This window comes from Mesoplodon mirus (assembly GCF_964341445.2).
Source record: "Mesoplodon mirus genome assembly, chromosome: 13".
NCBI classification, from domain to species: domain Eukaryota; kingdom Metazoa; phylum Chordata; class Mammalia; order Artiodactyla; family Ziphiidae; genus Mesoplodon; species Mesoplodon mirus.
Genome location: NC_138989.1, coordinates 40529334 through 40542510, shown reverse-complemented (window position 1 = coordinate 40542510; position 13177 = coordinate 40529334). Strand labels below are relative to the sequence as shown.

Here is a 13177-nt window from a genome sequence, read left to right as displayed (position 1 = left end):
TGGAAGCAAACATAAAAATCCATCACTGCCGACTGTTTCGAACTCAGTTAACAAAAGGAAAAGAAAACCAACATGGTAAAAACCCATTTTTACAGAATAAAAATGAAATTAATTCAACATCTTTAATTTCTTGCCTAAGATAAGAGCTTAGATGTTAACATTTATTTTAAAAGCACACGTTCAAGTCTACAGTAACAAGCTTTAAAGCCCTGAACTTGAGCCGGGTAAATAGAACTCAAAGTTTTGACTAATCGAAGAGTAGAAACTGAGATGTGTACAAAGTTAGGACCTAGAGAGAAACAGAGTTTGTTTTTACCACTTTTTAAGTTCAACTCTTCACTGAAACAGGTCCCAGGACTCGCCCTACTCCATGTCCCAAATGCGGTGACCGAAACATCTGAGCTCAGCCAGACTCCGACGGGAGGAGCCGAGGCTGCGTGAGGAGCGGGTAGAGAAGCTGCGCTCCAGGCCCACAGCACCGTGGCCCCAGTGGGAGGCACGCTTAGTCAGCCAATGCTCAGCAACGTGGCCAGGAGCAGCCTCTGCCCAACAAGCAAACAGTTGAACACAGGGCCCCTCAATCTGCACAGGCTTTCATACGCTCCTCTGAAACGTCAGACATAAAACATTCAACCACCGTGACTGCGTCCCCAGAGGACTGCACAGAGAGCAGAAAACCAGAGACTGTCCGCCCTCCCCTGTCAGGGGCAGCCTCAACCAGCCAGAGATGCAGGAGAGATGGGAAACCCTGTCCCCATAATGGGGGTGGGAGTCCTCCCCTAGAAAGGGCAAGAGTTGTCTGGAAAATGAAAATATCAAGTTACACTAAATGGATCCTGGAATAAATTTTGTAAATTTTTTTTTTTTTTTTTTTTTAGCAGGGATTGTGTCTGGTGAGAGGCCCTACCATAGCATTCTGTCTGTTTGCTTGTCCTGGATGAGGCTGGTTAGTCCTATAACGGAAGGGAAGTTCAGCCTTGGCTTCCTTGTGACCCACATAACAGACTTCGGAAGAAAAAAAAAAGATGATTTAGTTTTCACTAGTCAGCCCACCTCCTCATTATTACCTTTACCCCCAGTCAACAGACTTCTGATAGACTCACTTCTCCAATCCCAACTATTCTTGGTGCTTCCTAGGGCTCAGTATCATGCATCTCATTCCTGAATGACATCACCCTTCCTCCATCCCTCTCTTTAATTCACATTTATATATCCACCATGTGTTAGGCAAAGGCAGCGCATCAGGTGCCAGGGACACAGAGAAGACAATGGACTTCCATTCTCTATAACCCTGCTCAGGTTCAGGATTAGGGATCCTTGACCTTCCCAGCAGAGTTTAGGAACTGCTCATTCCTTGTGCAACCTCTCCAACTAACTTACATGTCTAATGTCTAGTGGTGAAAGTATCACCCTGAATGAGAAATTATTTAGTCCTCTTTCTCCCCCACTACACTGTCAGTAGCCTCAGGGCAAGAGCTACATCTCATTCATCTCTAGACCATTAGCATCTGTCACCTTCCAGAATCTGACACATAGTAAGTGCTCAATAAATGTGGAGAAAAAAAAAAAAGATAGCAGGCAGACACAGTCCCTGCCCTCAAGAAGTTTCCCATCTGCTACTGTGGGCAGACATGTGAATACAGATGTGTGCAGTTGTGTGACGACTGCTCTAACTGGCTATGGACAGGGTCCAAGCAGAGTAACAGAGGCCGTATGATGAAGTCAGTGAGGAAGGAGAACATGAAGGAAGTAGACCCAGGCTGCACCTGGGGAGGCACAAGAGAAAGACAAAAGGGGTTCCAAACTGAGAGGGCAGCGCACACCAAGGCCCGAGGCGGCAAGGCCTCAGAGACCTGCAATCAGCCCTGCCGAGCTAGAGGAGGTGGCAGCGAGGTAGGGGGCAGGTTCTTCCATGCCACCCGAGGAAGGAATCTGCACTATTCCTTGTAGGCAATGTTGCAGAACAGCTAAGTGTCTGAAGCACAGGTGTAACAAGGTTTAGAAAGAGCGCTCCAGGGGCATCGTAGAGAATGTGGCCTGGAGAAGCATCCGGGCCTGGAGAAGCATCCGGGCCAACAGGAGGCTGTTCTACTCTCCCAGGGGCTCATTCCATAGGACAGAAGGCACACGTGCGCACGGGGGCTGAGGGACAAGGCCCTGAGAGCCTCGGGTTTCTGGGCCATTGGGAGGCTGGTGGTTCATGTGACCAAATGAAGGTGAAGGGAAAACTGTGAATGCTAGGAATTCAGATATGAAATAAGAAGCCCACAGCCCAGGTCCTGGTTCTGTCATCACTGTGTAAACCTGTTCAACCTTAAACAAATCATCCAGCCTCAACGGCCTCACCTGTGAAACAGGAAAACAATCTCATTTGAGGAAAATTTACTGAGCGTATGTTATGCCAAGACTAGTAAGACATGGGGCCGATCTTCAAGCCCAAAGGAAATACAGGAAACACAAACAAGGTGCCAAAAGCCATCAAGTCGGTTTAAAAATAAACACTTTTTGTTACGAAAGTAATTCACATGTGCTCACTGCAAAACAACCACAACAACAACAAAGATCTTTGGATAATAGAGTAAATTAAAAAGTAGTAAAGGAGGGACTTCCCTGGCGGTCCAGTGGTAAAGAACCCGCCTTCCAATGCAGGGGACACGGGTTCAATCCCTGGTCCGGGAACTAAGATCCCACATGCCGCAGGACAACTAAGACCTCATGCCCCAACTACTGAGCTCGCGCACCTCAACAAGAGCCCGTGCGCCACAACTACTGAGCCCACCCATCCTGGAGCCTGCACACCACAACTAGAGAAGAGAAGAGGAACAAAAAATCCACACACCACAACTAGAGAGAAGCCCACACATCACAACGAAGAGCCCAAGCATCACAGTGAAAGATCCCGCATGCCTCAACCAAAAAGATCCCGTGTGCCGCAACGAAGACCCAACACAGCCAAAAATAAATAAAATAAATAAGTAATAAATAAATCTTTAAAAAAATAGTATAGGAAAATAGAGAGAGAGGACGGGGTTATTCACTATAAAGAAATTCAAATGAGACAAAATGCGGGAGCTCTTTCGAAAGTCGGAAGCACTAACAAATTCACACAGACTCACTCCTACCTGGAGCTCAGGTGAGTGCGTACCCACACCCACTTCTGGGCCACCTGATCAAGGAGGACCACCTACAACAAACATCTCCAAGGAGGGGCTGTTCCAAAACTATTATCCATCAACAAAGTTTAAGAAACGGATCCCAACAAAGAGTAAATTTTTCATAGTTTTATAACCTAGAGGGTTTCTCAAAGGCAAATGAAGCACATTTTTAGTTATGTCTGTTTGAGACAAATACTGAGCTATTCATAAAGCAAATGACCACTACATGTCTTTATTAGAACCTGAGGTTTTCATGTCTGTCAATTTCTTTTCACTATCAATATTACATTCAATAAATTGTACGGCCTCAGGAAGAACCAAGAGTGCTGTTAAAAATCTATGATATGTAAAGCAACTATACTCCAACAAAAATTACTAAAGAAAACAAAACACAAAAAAATCTATGATAAACAGGATTAAATAGCTGATTAATATCAACCTTTTAGGAGAATAGGAAAAGGTCACGAAGGTAATTTGTGAAGGAAATACAGTTTAGGGGTAAAATATAAAATTAAGTTCAGCTTCACTAAAACAACAACGAAAAGCAAAGCAAAGAACATAGGAATGTCCAAGAGAAATTGGTTAAATAAATTATGGCACATTCACATGATAAATTAATGCTTTTAAAATTATATTTTGAAACTCTGAGCTATAGAAAAAATATGTGAATTATAATCTAAAAGGGAAAAGTAGGATATAAAACACCACAGATTCAATTTTTTAAAGAAAGATGGAGAAAGATAAAAACAGAACATTTGCAATAAAGAGTGATTTTCTCCAAGTAGTGAGATTAGAAATGACTTGCTTTTTCATTATTTTATATTTTCCAAATTTTCTAAAGCAATATTTAGTAATTTTACAATCAGAGTAATTTTAAAAATAAATAGTACTAACTGATGATTCTGAATTTCATGAGGGCAGGGACCATGGCCTGGATTTGCTCATGGAACACAGTGCTTAGCATTGTATGTGCTCCATCATTATTTGTTGAATGGACCCGTGAATGAACATGTGAAGGACAGATTAATATAAAGTTTCCCTGATATCCTTTACCCTGATTCCCCAAACATTTTACTACATTTGATTTATCCTTTTCTCTCAACAGATATTTTCTTAATGGCTAAAATTAGGTCCTTAGAAAAGTCCTTGAGCCTCAGGAAAAAGTAGTCCAAGATCACAGAAAACACCAGAGCTCCTGTCCTGACCAAAGAGGTCCAGCTCTTCCCGCTACTCTTTTACATATACGTGAGTGTGGCACTCCAGATGGGGGATTTTACATCACTGTGTTATAGAAAATTCACATGAGCTTTGAGCCCTCAACCATATAAGTAAGATAGTTATTGGGAAAGTCCTGAGATGAGACTTAAAGAGAAAAAAAATTGGATCAAAAGGAAAAGGCCATAGTACAACCATAAAACACATTTTAAAAGAAAGTAATTACTAGGAAGCCCACATTTTGGAGGTCACAATAGAAGTTAATTCTACTTCTGACTTGAGCCAAAGAGAAGAAACAAAGAAACCTCAAGTATGAGATGGAGACAGAGAGAGACAAGAAAGAAGAAAAAGGGACAGGAAAATTGGCTGCCAGTAATCCAGAATGAGAAGTGTGTGTTATGACTTAGCAGCAACATACCCTGTTTCATCTCAGGTTTGGAAGAAAATGCTTTTCTCATTGTGAATTTTAGTCAATTTCCTTTTTGAATTTTCACTCTTTCAAGTAAATCCTATCTACCAAAGAGGCAGGTTTCTGCCATCAGCATCAGAGACATAAAACCACATAAAAGGAAGAATTAGTGTCAAAGTTAATCTTACAGCGAGCTCTGAGAGCCTCAGTTCCAGTCTATGCCACTCAAGATATTAAAGCTACAAAATCCTGGAAAACATCTGTCTTGGGCAAACTAAGTCAGAAATCAGTTTATATTCCTCATTAAGGGCTGTTAAAAGGTAGGTCCTTCAAGTATGTTAGGAAGTCTTTAGTACGCACTCAGGACTTCAATAACAATTTTCTGAGTAACTTAAACTGGTTATATTTCACTTTAAAGGGTTATTATCATAACTTGATTCCCACAAAGAAAAAAAACCCCATCAATCTATCAATCCAAGGCACTGGAAATATCTCTAAGTATGACAGACTATCTGGATACAAGAGGATGAAACAGATTTTGGAACTAAAACTTCTCTACTAAACACACATTAAGCACTTGTGGTTTCAACTTCTCAAGTAATAAATCAGGATCACGGCCCAAAGAGATGCCACATGTTTTCAAAGACTGAAATACGAGGCGCTCTTAATAAATAAATAAATTAATTAATTAATAAAAGGTATTACCAGTTGTGTCCACTGAATAGCAAAAGCCATTAAAAACAATGCTTCAGCATACCTGACAATTCTTGCTTTACAAACGAGAGCACAGCCAAGTAAACTTGACAGTCAGCTATGATTATCTGCCTCTGAAGCCGATCAACCATAGAGGGGGTGGATTTTCGGACATCAACCTGTTTGGTAGGAAGAAAGTACACACCAATAAATCACACCCAAGAACAATACTCCTTCCAAACAACTATTACTTTATTGTGCAAAACAATTTCACGCAGAGAGTGTGAAACAGCAGTTGCTGAAATCCAAGACCAAATTTACACTCTGAGCCTGGTAGTTCTATCCTCCCCCATTAAGTCCAGCTATATTTTGTTAACAATACATTGATGAAGAGGCTTGTAACTCAAAGACAAATACTCTAAATTACAGACACTGAGTTCATGGAAAACATGAAAGCCCACACACAACTTCGGAGTTTTACCTTTTTGAAAACAACCTAAGTTCTTACTTATCCAAAATAAAAAATCACTGAAGGTACAAAACATTGCCCCAGGTGAACAACCTGAAAAGCCACTTTGCAGCCATCTGCCTTCAGGAAGGATCAATAGTATTAGGGTTCATTCCTTTGGTGCACACAACCGAGACGTGAGGGTTGGAAACTGATTACATGTTAGTTAAGGAGAAAACACGCTGGAATTAAAAATTATCTTTGAATGAATCACAAATTGAACTTGAAATTTAAATCAATCTCTAAAGGTGACTACCTCTATAAAATATAAAAAAGTAAAACCAAAAAACCCTACTTTTTAATAAGATTTTGGTTTTCATCGTAAAGAATGCTAAACGAAGAAAATTTGCTCTGAAACAGAACAGTGCATTCTTAAACTTGAACAAAATAGGTTAGTTTTCATATGCTTTCACAGTGATATAAGAAATGATAGGATTTTTCCAAATATGACAAAAGTATACATAGTATACATGATAAAATGGCTGGCTTCTCTTTTTTCTAGATTAGCAGAATTCACCATGGTCACTGCTGTTCCTGATCTAGTTCCAGCACCCATTACCCTGTTTGCTTAAGCAAATGTCAATCTATTGATGCTTCTGTTTTCTCTGCTTGTAATAACATCTATTCTGCAAGGCTGTTGGAAGGGCTCACGAGATACTGTATGTGAAAATGCTTTTTAAATTGCAAGGACCTATTACAAATGTTGATTATTAACGAATGTGCTGGGCCTGGTACTAGATACTGAGCGCAGACATGTAAATTAGCTTACAGTCTAATGAGGGAACGCTGACGACCACGTAATGCAGTAAATGCTCTGAAGGATGAAGTACAAGGAACTATGGGAACCTGTAGGAGACACACTAATAGGCTTGAGGGCTCAGACAAGAGTCTCTGAAGAAAACAACATCTAGGAAGAACTAAAGAATGGATATGAACCAGGTCAAGAGGCAGACGAATGTTCCAGGCAGAGGAGAAGTCAATGACAAGTCAGCTACATTAAGGAGTTTGGATTTTAGTGCAATGGCAGTGGTAGGGGGCGGGGACACTGAAAATGAAATCAGCGATATATAATTCGCATCTTAGTGACTGTAGTTTGGAGAAGAATTACAGAACCGCGAGACTGGAGGCAGAAACGCCAGTGAGGGTTTGTCTTAGGCAAGTGGAGATAGTGGCTGGCCCAGTGCATTGGCAGGGAAAGTAGATGAATTCAGGACGTATTTAACAAAGAGTCAACGGGACTTGGTCACTGACTGATGTACAGTCTGGAGAAACGAGAAATCAAGGAGAACTGTGGCTCTTCTGGAGTGTCAGGAGACAGTACTCTGGGCCCATCAGTGGCTTCCTCATGGCTGACACCATAAGCAAGAGCAGAGGTGAAGCCACCTGGAGTGACATAAAGGAGCAGAAATGACAGGTGGCTTTTCCTGACTGTAACCGACAGACTGGTTTGTCAACTAAACAAGTGACACATGTGACTCCCCTGCGTGCTCCAGAAACATCAGAGATAGGAGGATGCCTCCCAAAGTCTAGAACTTGTGCACTGAAAGGTGAAAGAAAAATCAGGAAAAGTGGATTATGATATGATTGTGACTTTATTTATAACCAAAGGCTGGGGAGCCCTGGGCTTTAAAAGGAGGTAACAGCTAAATTCCTGAATTATGCCAATGCAACATATCTGAAATACATATATGAAAGCCTACAAAAGCCCTTGCAGCATGGTCCACTGTGGAAGAAGATAATTTTAAGATACCAAAAGAATATGCACTGAAAAGCGCTAATGATTAAAGGGGGTTCTATTGCTTTAAGAAACACGCTTTACATAATCAAAAGCTGTAAGAAACATTTAGTGCTTTAGCCATGTTCTGAACACCAAAATCCAAGTAAATAAACAATGTTCTAAGTAAGCAGCACATAGTTCATAACTTAAAGACATAGTACTTACATTCTTCTTAATTTTATTCTTGATTGTTTCAATTACTCCAACCTCTTCACTTTCACACAGCTTTTCTGTGGTTTTTAAATCATCACATGCCAACTGCATTTTTTCTTCCTCAAATGTCATCATGGCATTCTTCCAAGAAAGAAATAAGGAAAGAATGAATCAGTAAGTGTCTGAAAATTCAGGCCAATTTATTACAACACAACTCCAAACTAGGGGGAAAAACCATCTAAATGATTTATTGCCAGTAAAAGAATCAGAATGTTACAGCATACCCTATTCATTAAAAAAAAACAAACTATAATCTCAATATGAAATAAAAACATACCTCTGTTACACCAGCATGAGAAAATGTATGGTAACAAACGTCCTTGCAATTACTGTTCTACATTTTTTTGTTATTAAACACAGTAACAAAAAAAAATTATACTATTTCTGACTGGTCCACTTAATTCAGTTTTTAGAACAGAGCCTCACTGAAAGCACTTTCTACCCACGCATGGATCCCTGGGTTCATCAAGGACAGCACAAAATGCTAATGAAACATCAGCTAGTAGGTACTACTTTGAAAATTATCAATCTTTTCAGGGACAGCAATTCCAATGGGCTCATTTGTAAGGAACTCATTTTTTATTGTCCCCAGTGAAAAATTCCACTGACGGCTTGTTTCCAAGCACCTGATCCTGGTAGATTTTTTCAGGTCACATTTGACTGGTAGAAATGATCCCTTGCTTTGTGACCACCAAGATCGGTGGGATAGGGAGGGTGGGAGGGAAACACAAGAGGGAGGGGATATGGGGATATATGTATACATACAGCTGATTCACTTTGTTATACAGCAGAAACTAACACACCATTGTAAAGCAATTATACTCCAATAAAGATGTTAAAAAAAAAAAAAAAAAGATCCCTTCTCTGCTGAAAACCTGCTACTTTCTCCCAGAAGTACTGAGGTTTCTGAGATGAACAGGCTACAAGGGCAGAGACAGGACACCAGGTTCTTGGAAGGACCTAATTAAAGGCATCCAATTTTCTACATTGCCCAATTTATTTTAAAACCTAACTGCAACCTATTCTCTCAATTCCTAAATATTAATATTCAAAAATGCAAAAGTAACCGATAAACTTTAAATCTGCTAATTTAACTTCTCTCCCGATCCACATTTATTCAATAATTTTAAAGCAAACCTTTATTATCCAAAGTCTGACTTTTTTTTTCTTTTCAACTCTAATGCAGTTTTAATTTTTGGAAAGGTCTTTCAATTATATTTTTATTTTAAAAAGGATTTTGGTTGGAAAAATATAATGCTCTAAAAGATATAAGCATTTAATCTTTAAAATTAGGGAAGGGTATCTCATAAGTGTTGGTTAATAGGCAAAAATTTTATTCCAGTTTTAAACTGTAAAAGATCTTCTACAATAGTGTATCTCTACAGCAGGTAACCACTAAAAGACATACATTACGTATTTGTTTCCCTCCCACCAAAACCTCTTCCCACATCAACTTACCAAAAAACTGACAAAGCTGGCTCCAAAACTCATTAATGGGCTACGATTTCTGTTAAGAAACCAAAATAATTTTTATTGTGAAATTTTATTTTAAAAGCATTTGACATATCAGGATCACTATATATTCCCAATAATTGCACAGAAGTTGTTAAGGTCTTCAACAATTAAATTACCCTAAGAAAAAAGTAAAAGAGGCAAGAAGTTCACAGGTCTGTCCACCAGGATAGAATCTCCCCCACACCTGATTCTTCAAAGCAAGGAGAACAAGAAAGTCACATTATAAATGACATTGCTTTAGTAAACCAATCCAACATCTGAAAACACGTGGCTAAAGGAAGATGATTAATATTCTTTTTTTTAATTTTTATTTATTTTTTTTGTGTGCGCCACATGTGGGATCTTAGTTCCCCGACCAGGGATTGAACCCACAGCCCGGGCGGTGGAAGTGCAGAGTCTTAACCACTGGCCCGCCAGGGAAGTCCAATATTCATTTCCTGTTTAATTTTTATAAATTTTAAAAATTAAAGTATAGTTGATTTACAATGTTTCAGGTGTACAGCAAAGTGATTCACTTCTATGTATATTCTTTTTCAGATTCTTTTCCAGTATAGGTTATTACAAGATATTGAATAGAGTTCCCTGTGCTATACAAGTCCTTGTTATCTATTTTATACGTAGTAGTATGTATCTGTTAATCCCAAGTTCCTGATTTATCGCTCCCCCCCTTCCCCATTTGGTAGCCATAAATTTGTTTTCTATGTCTGTGAGTCTATTTCTCTTTTGCAAATAAGTTCATTTGTATCGTTTTTTAGATTCCACATACAAGTGACATGATATTAATATTCATTTTTTAAATGCAAAACATGTTCAAAACTTTCCACACATAAATTAAGTATTATTTTCAGAGTAGATCAAAGGGTTTTACCACTAAGCCAGACCTGGCAAACTCACTTATCCCATCCAAAGAACTTTAAGAATACCTCCCTGGAGTCAGTCATCAGCCTGCTGTAATACACAATCATTATCCAATTTTATATGTAAACCGAAAATACGAAGCCAAGTCAAACTAATACTAATTCAAAGAATATAAAAATATAAACATTCTGCTTCAAATTCACAACCAGTACAAAAATCCAAGTCTCTGTAAATGGCACTAAAAGGGAAAGCAAGTTGTAACTGCCTTCTTAAAAATAATCGTACTGCTTTTGTTATTATGTAAATAATATATGGTCATTCTAAAAAAAAGAAAAGCCAAGAACAATGTATTTAGTCAATCCCCTACTGGAAATTTAGTTTAAGTCCAAGGTGACCCTGTGTGTATGTGGTGGAGGTGTGTAAGGGAAGAAGAGAGTGCACATTTAGGTGGATATATGCATCCATACGTACACATATACCCCACGCTCAGACGAACCTCTTTGTACATGTAACTTGCAGGGAGTCCACGTGTATTCTGGGGATAAACCGCTAGAGGTAGCCCTGCGGGGTCAGGTGAGATGCACATTTGTTTTCCTCTTGGATGGTGGGGATGTTATGTGGGGGCAGGGGCGGGGATCAGGAACTCAAAATGATTTGGCATGTTAACCCTCTGCTACAATTTGTTTCCCATCTGCTTGGGACCTACCCGAATTCTACGGTGAAGAAGAGCTTGTTTACCCCCGCTGCATATTAAACCTCCAAGAGTCAGGAAGGTGTCGTGACGGGCGAAGAATCCCGCACCAGCACTCACACGCATGAAGCAGCTCCAACAGCACCTCCGCGAGCACGCGGCCCAGGCTCCGCCCCCCCAACTCCGCACCTGATCAGACGCCAGTTCTCCGCTCCAGGGCTCTCCCTTGACGAGCCATTACAGGCTTCGACCCGCTACGTTACAACCCGGGCTGTGTATGAGGGTCCCCTCTAGAATGCTCTTTTCTGCCTCTTCTCCCTCACCGTTATGCCGTACACACAGCAGGCATCCAGCAAAAATGAATCAGTGAAGGAATGAAAGAGCTCTGCCTTTCAGGAACGTTTCAGTCAAGAGCTGATCGGCCCAGCTTCCCCATCTTTGCCCGCTCCGCGCGCTTACATGTTAGCCATTAGCCACTTGAGAAACGAAAAGATGCTGAATCGAGGGCCTGTGTTGCTACATTTGCTTCTTGTTCTGGACTAAAATTAGACTTCTGAGAGCCCAGGCTATCAATGATTCATGGTGCCCTCGCCTAGCCCTTAGTACTTCACATACTATCTTCTCATTTAAGTGACAAATCAGCCCAAGAGAAACATTCTTCCCTACTCCTTGAGGTACTGTCTCCATAAACCCCAGGGCACCTGGGTGCATTAGCCACTCGATAATGAACTGACGGGGAAGCAGGAATCCTCGTGCTGCATGTTACCTGGTGCTTCATCTAACAAGGTTCGCTTGTTTCCTTCACCTGATTTTTTTTAACTCAACATGACCCAGGTGATCCTACATTAACTCACCTCCTCTAAATCAATTGCAGCCCACACATGTGTTTCCACATAAAACGTATTCAATTTGGAGATTTGCGAATGTTTCCAAACAGTACAAGGATCATTACTTCAACACTGATGCTGGGGGGATCATTACTTCAATACCGATGCAGGGGGCGGAGAAGGAAGAGGCTCACACTGGGAACCAATGGCACCAGCACAAGGGTGGAGGCGGGGAGCGAGGTATCAGGTGAAGGCTGAGTATAAAGGTAAGCATTAGAACCAAAAGCCAAACCTTTCTAAATACCAGAAGTTACGTAAAGGAGGTAGGGGGCAAGTGAAATAGACCACATCGTGAAAACCTCACTTATTTAAAAGAAGGGAGGATCTAAATCCATATACATACATGCGATATTGAAAAAAAATAACGGTAAGTTAACCCATAAACATGTTTTTTAACGGATACCTACAAAGTGAGGGAGGGATAGGGAAGAAGAAACAAGGATAGAAACGAACCTTCCTTGTATATAACCTCTTGTTTTGTAGATTTGACTTTGGAACCATGTAAATATTGTATGTCATAATATCAAATTTTAATAATGCGATCCCTAAAAATTCAAATTTAAAGTGAATTACATGTACCTAAATGCAAACCCAATTGGTAAAATAACCACACAGAGTAGAAGTATTCCAAACGACTTTAAAATACAGTAATCTGACAGCACATCCCCATTATGAAATACCCTTAAAAACAGACCCCAAAAGATGGCAAAACAATTTTTGTTTTCAGTAATCATATTTTTACCAGTCAAGTTACTACCATTATTCTACAGCTGTTGGGTATGTAGTTTGTGATAAAACAATGCCTAAGTACGTTGGTGTTTTTTGAAACCAAGGATTTTGTGCACAGGAAAAAGGATAAAGTTAATTCAAAGCCTAGAAACAATGACCACCCAGTAGTATTCAGCATGGTCCGGCATCCTCTCTAAATACATTAAGTAAAAGATCCACAGAGATGGCTAATTCAAGCTTAGGGGCAAGAAATGTTCAACAGCCTTGAATATTGTGTTTTAACAGAAAGCAAGGAAGTTTAAAAACTACATTAGGCTCTTGAAGAGGTTCAAGCCAAAGATGTAACAATTTGATCACCAATGAGGTAAAAACAGCAATGGATTGAAATATCAAATAATTTAAAACTGTAAATTCATAATGATACTTATTAGTTAAAAAACAACTCAACAACTCACTGCTTGCCTACGGAGGATCCTAGAGAACCAATTCATTATTTTGAAAACTATTAAAAAAGGGAAAAGAATAGC

At 39.9% G+C, this 13177-nt stretch overlaps 1 protein-coding gene across 2 annotated transcripts in view; it reads right to left on the bottom strand.

Moving 5' to 3' along the window:
- Window positions 1-13177, bottom strand: part of TTC39C (tetratricopeptide repeat domain 39C) — a 105444-nt gene that overhangs the window by 47739 nt on the left and 44528 nt on the right. For both annotated transcript variants that reach the window (XM_082640445.1, XM_082640446.1), the window contains exons 2-4: window positions 9429-9477; window positions 7923-8051; window positions 5537-5651 (exon numbers count right to left, since the gene is read on the bottom strand). In XM_082640445.1, coding sequence (XP_082496571.1) covers window positions 5537-5651; window positions 7923-8051; window positions 9429-9477 — 293 coding nt within the window. The remainder of the gene's footprint in view (window positions 1-5536; window positions 5652-7922; window positions 8052-9428; window positions 9478-13177) is intronic.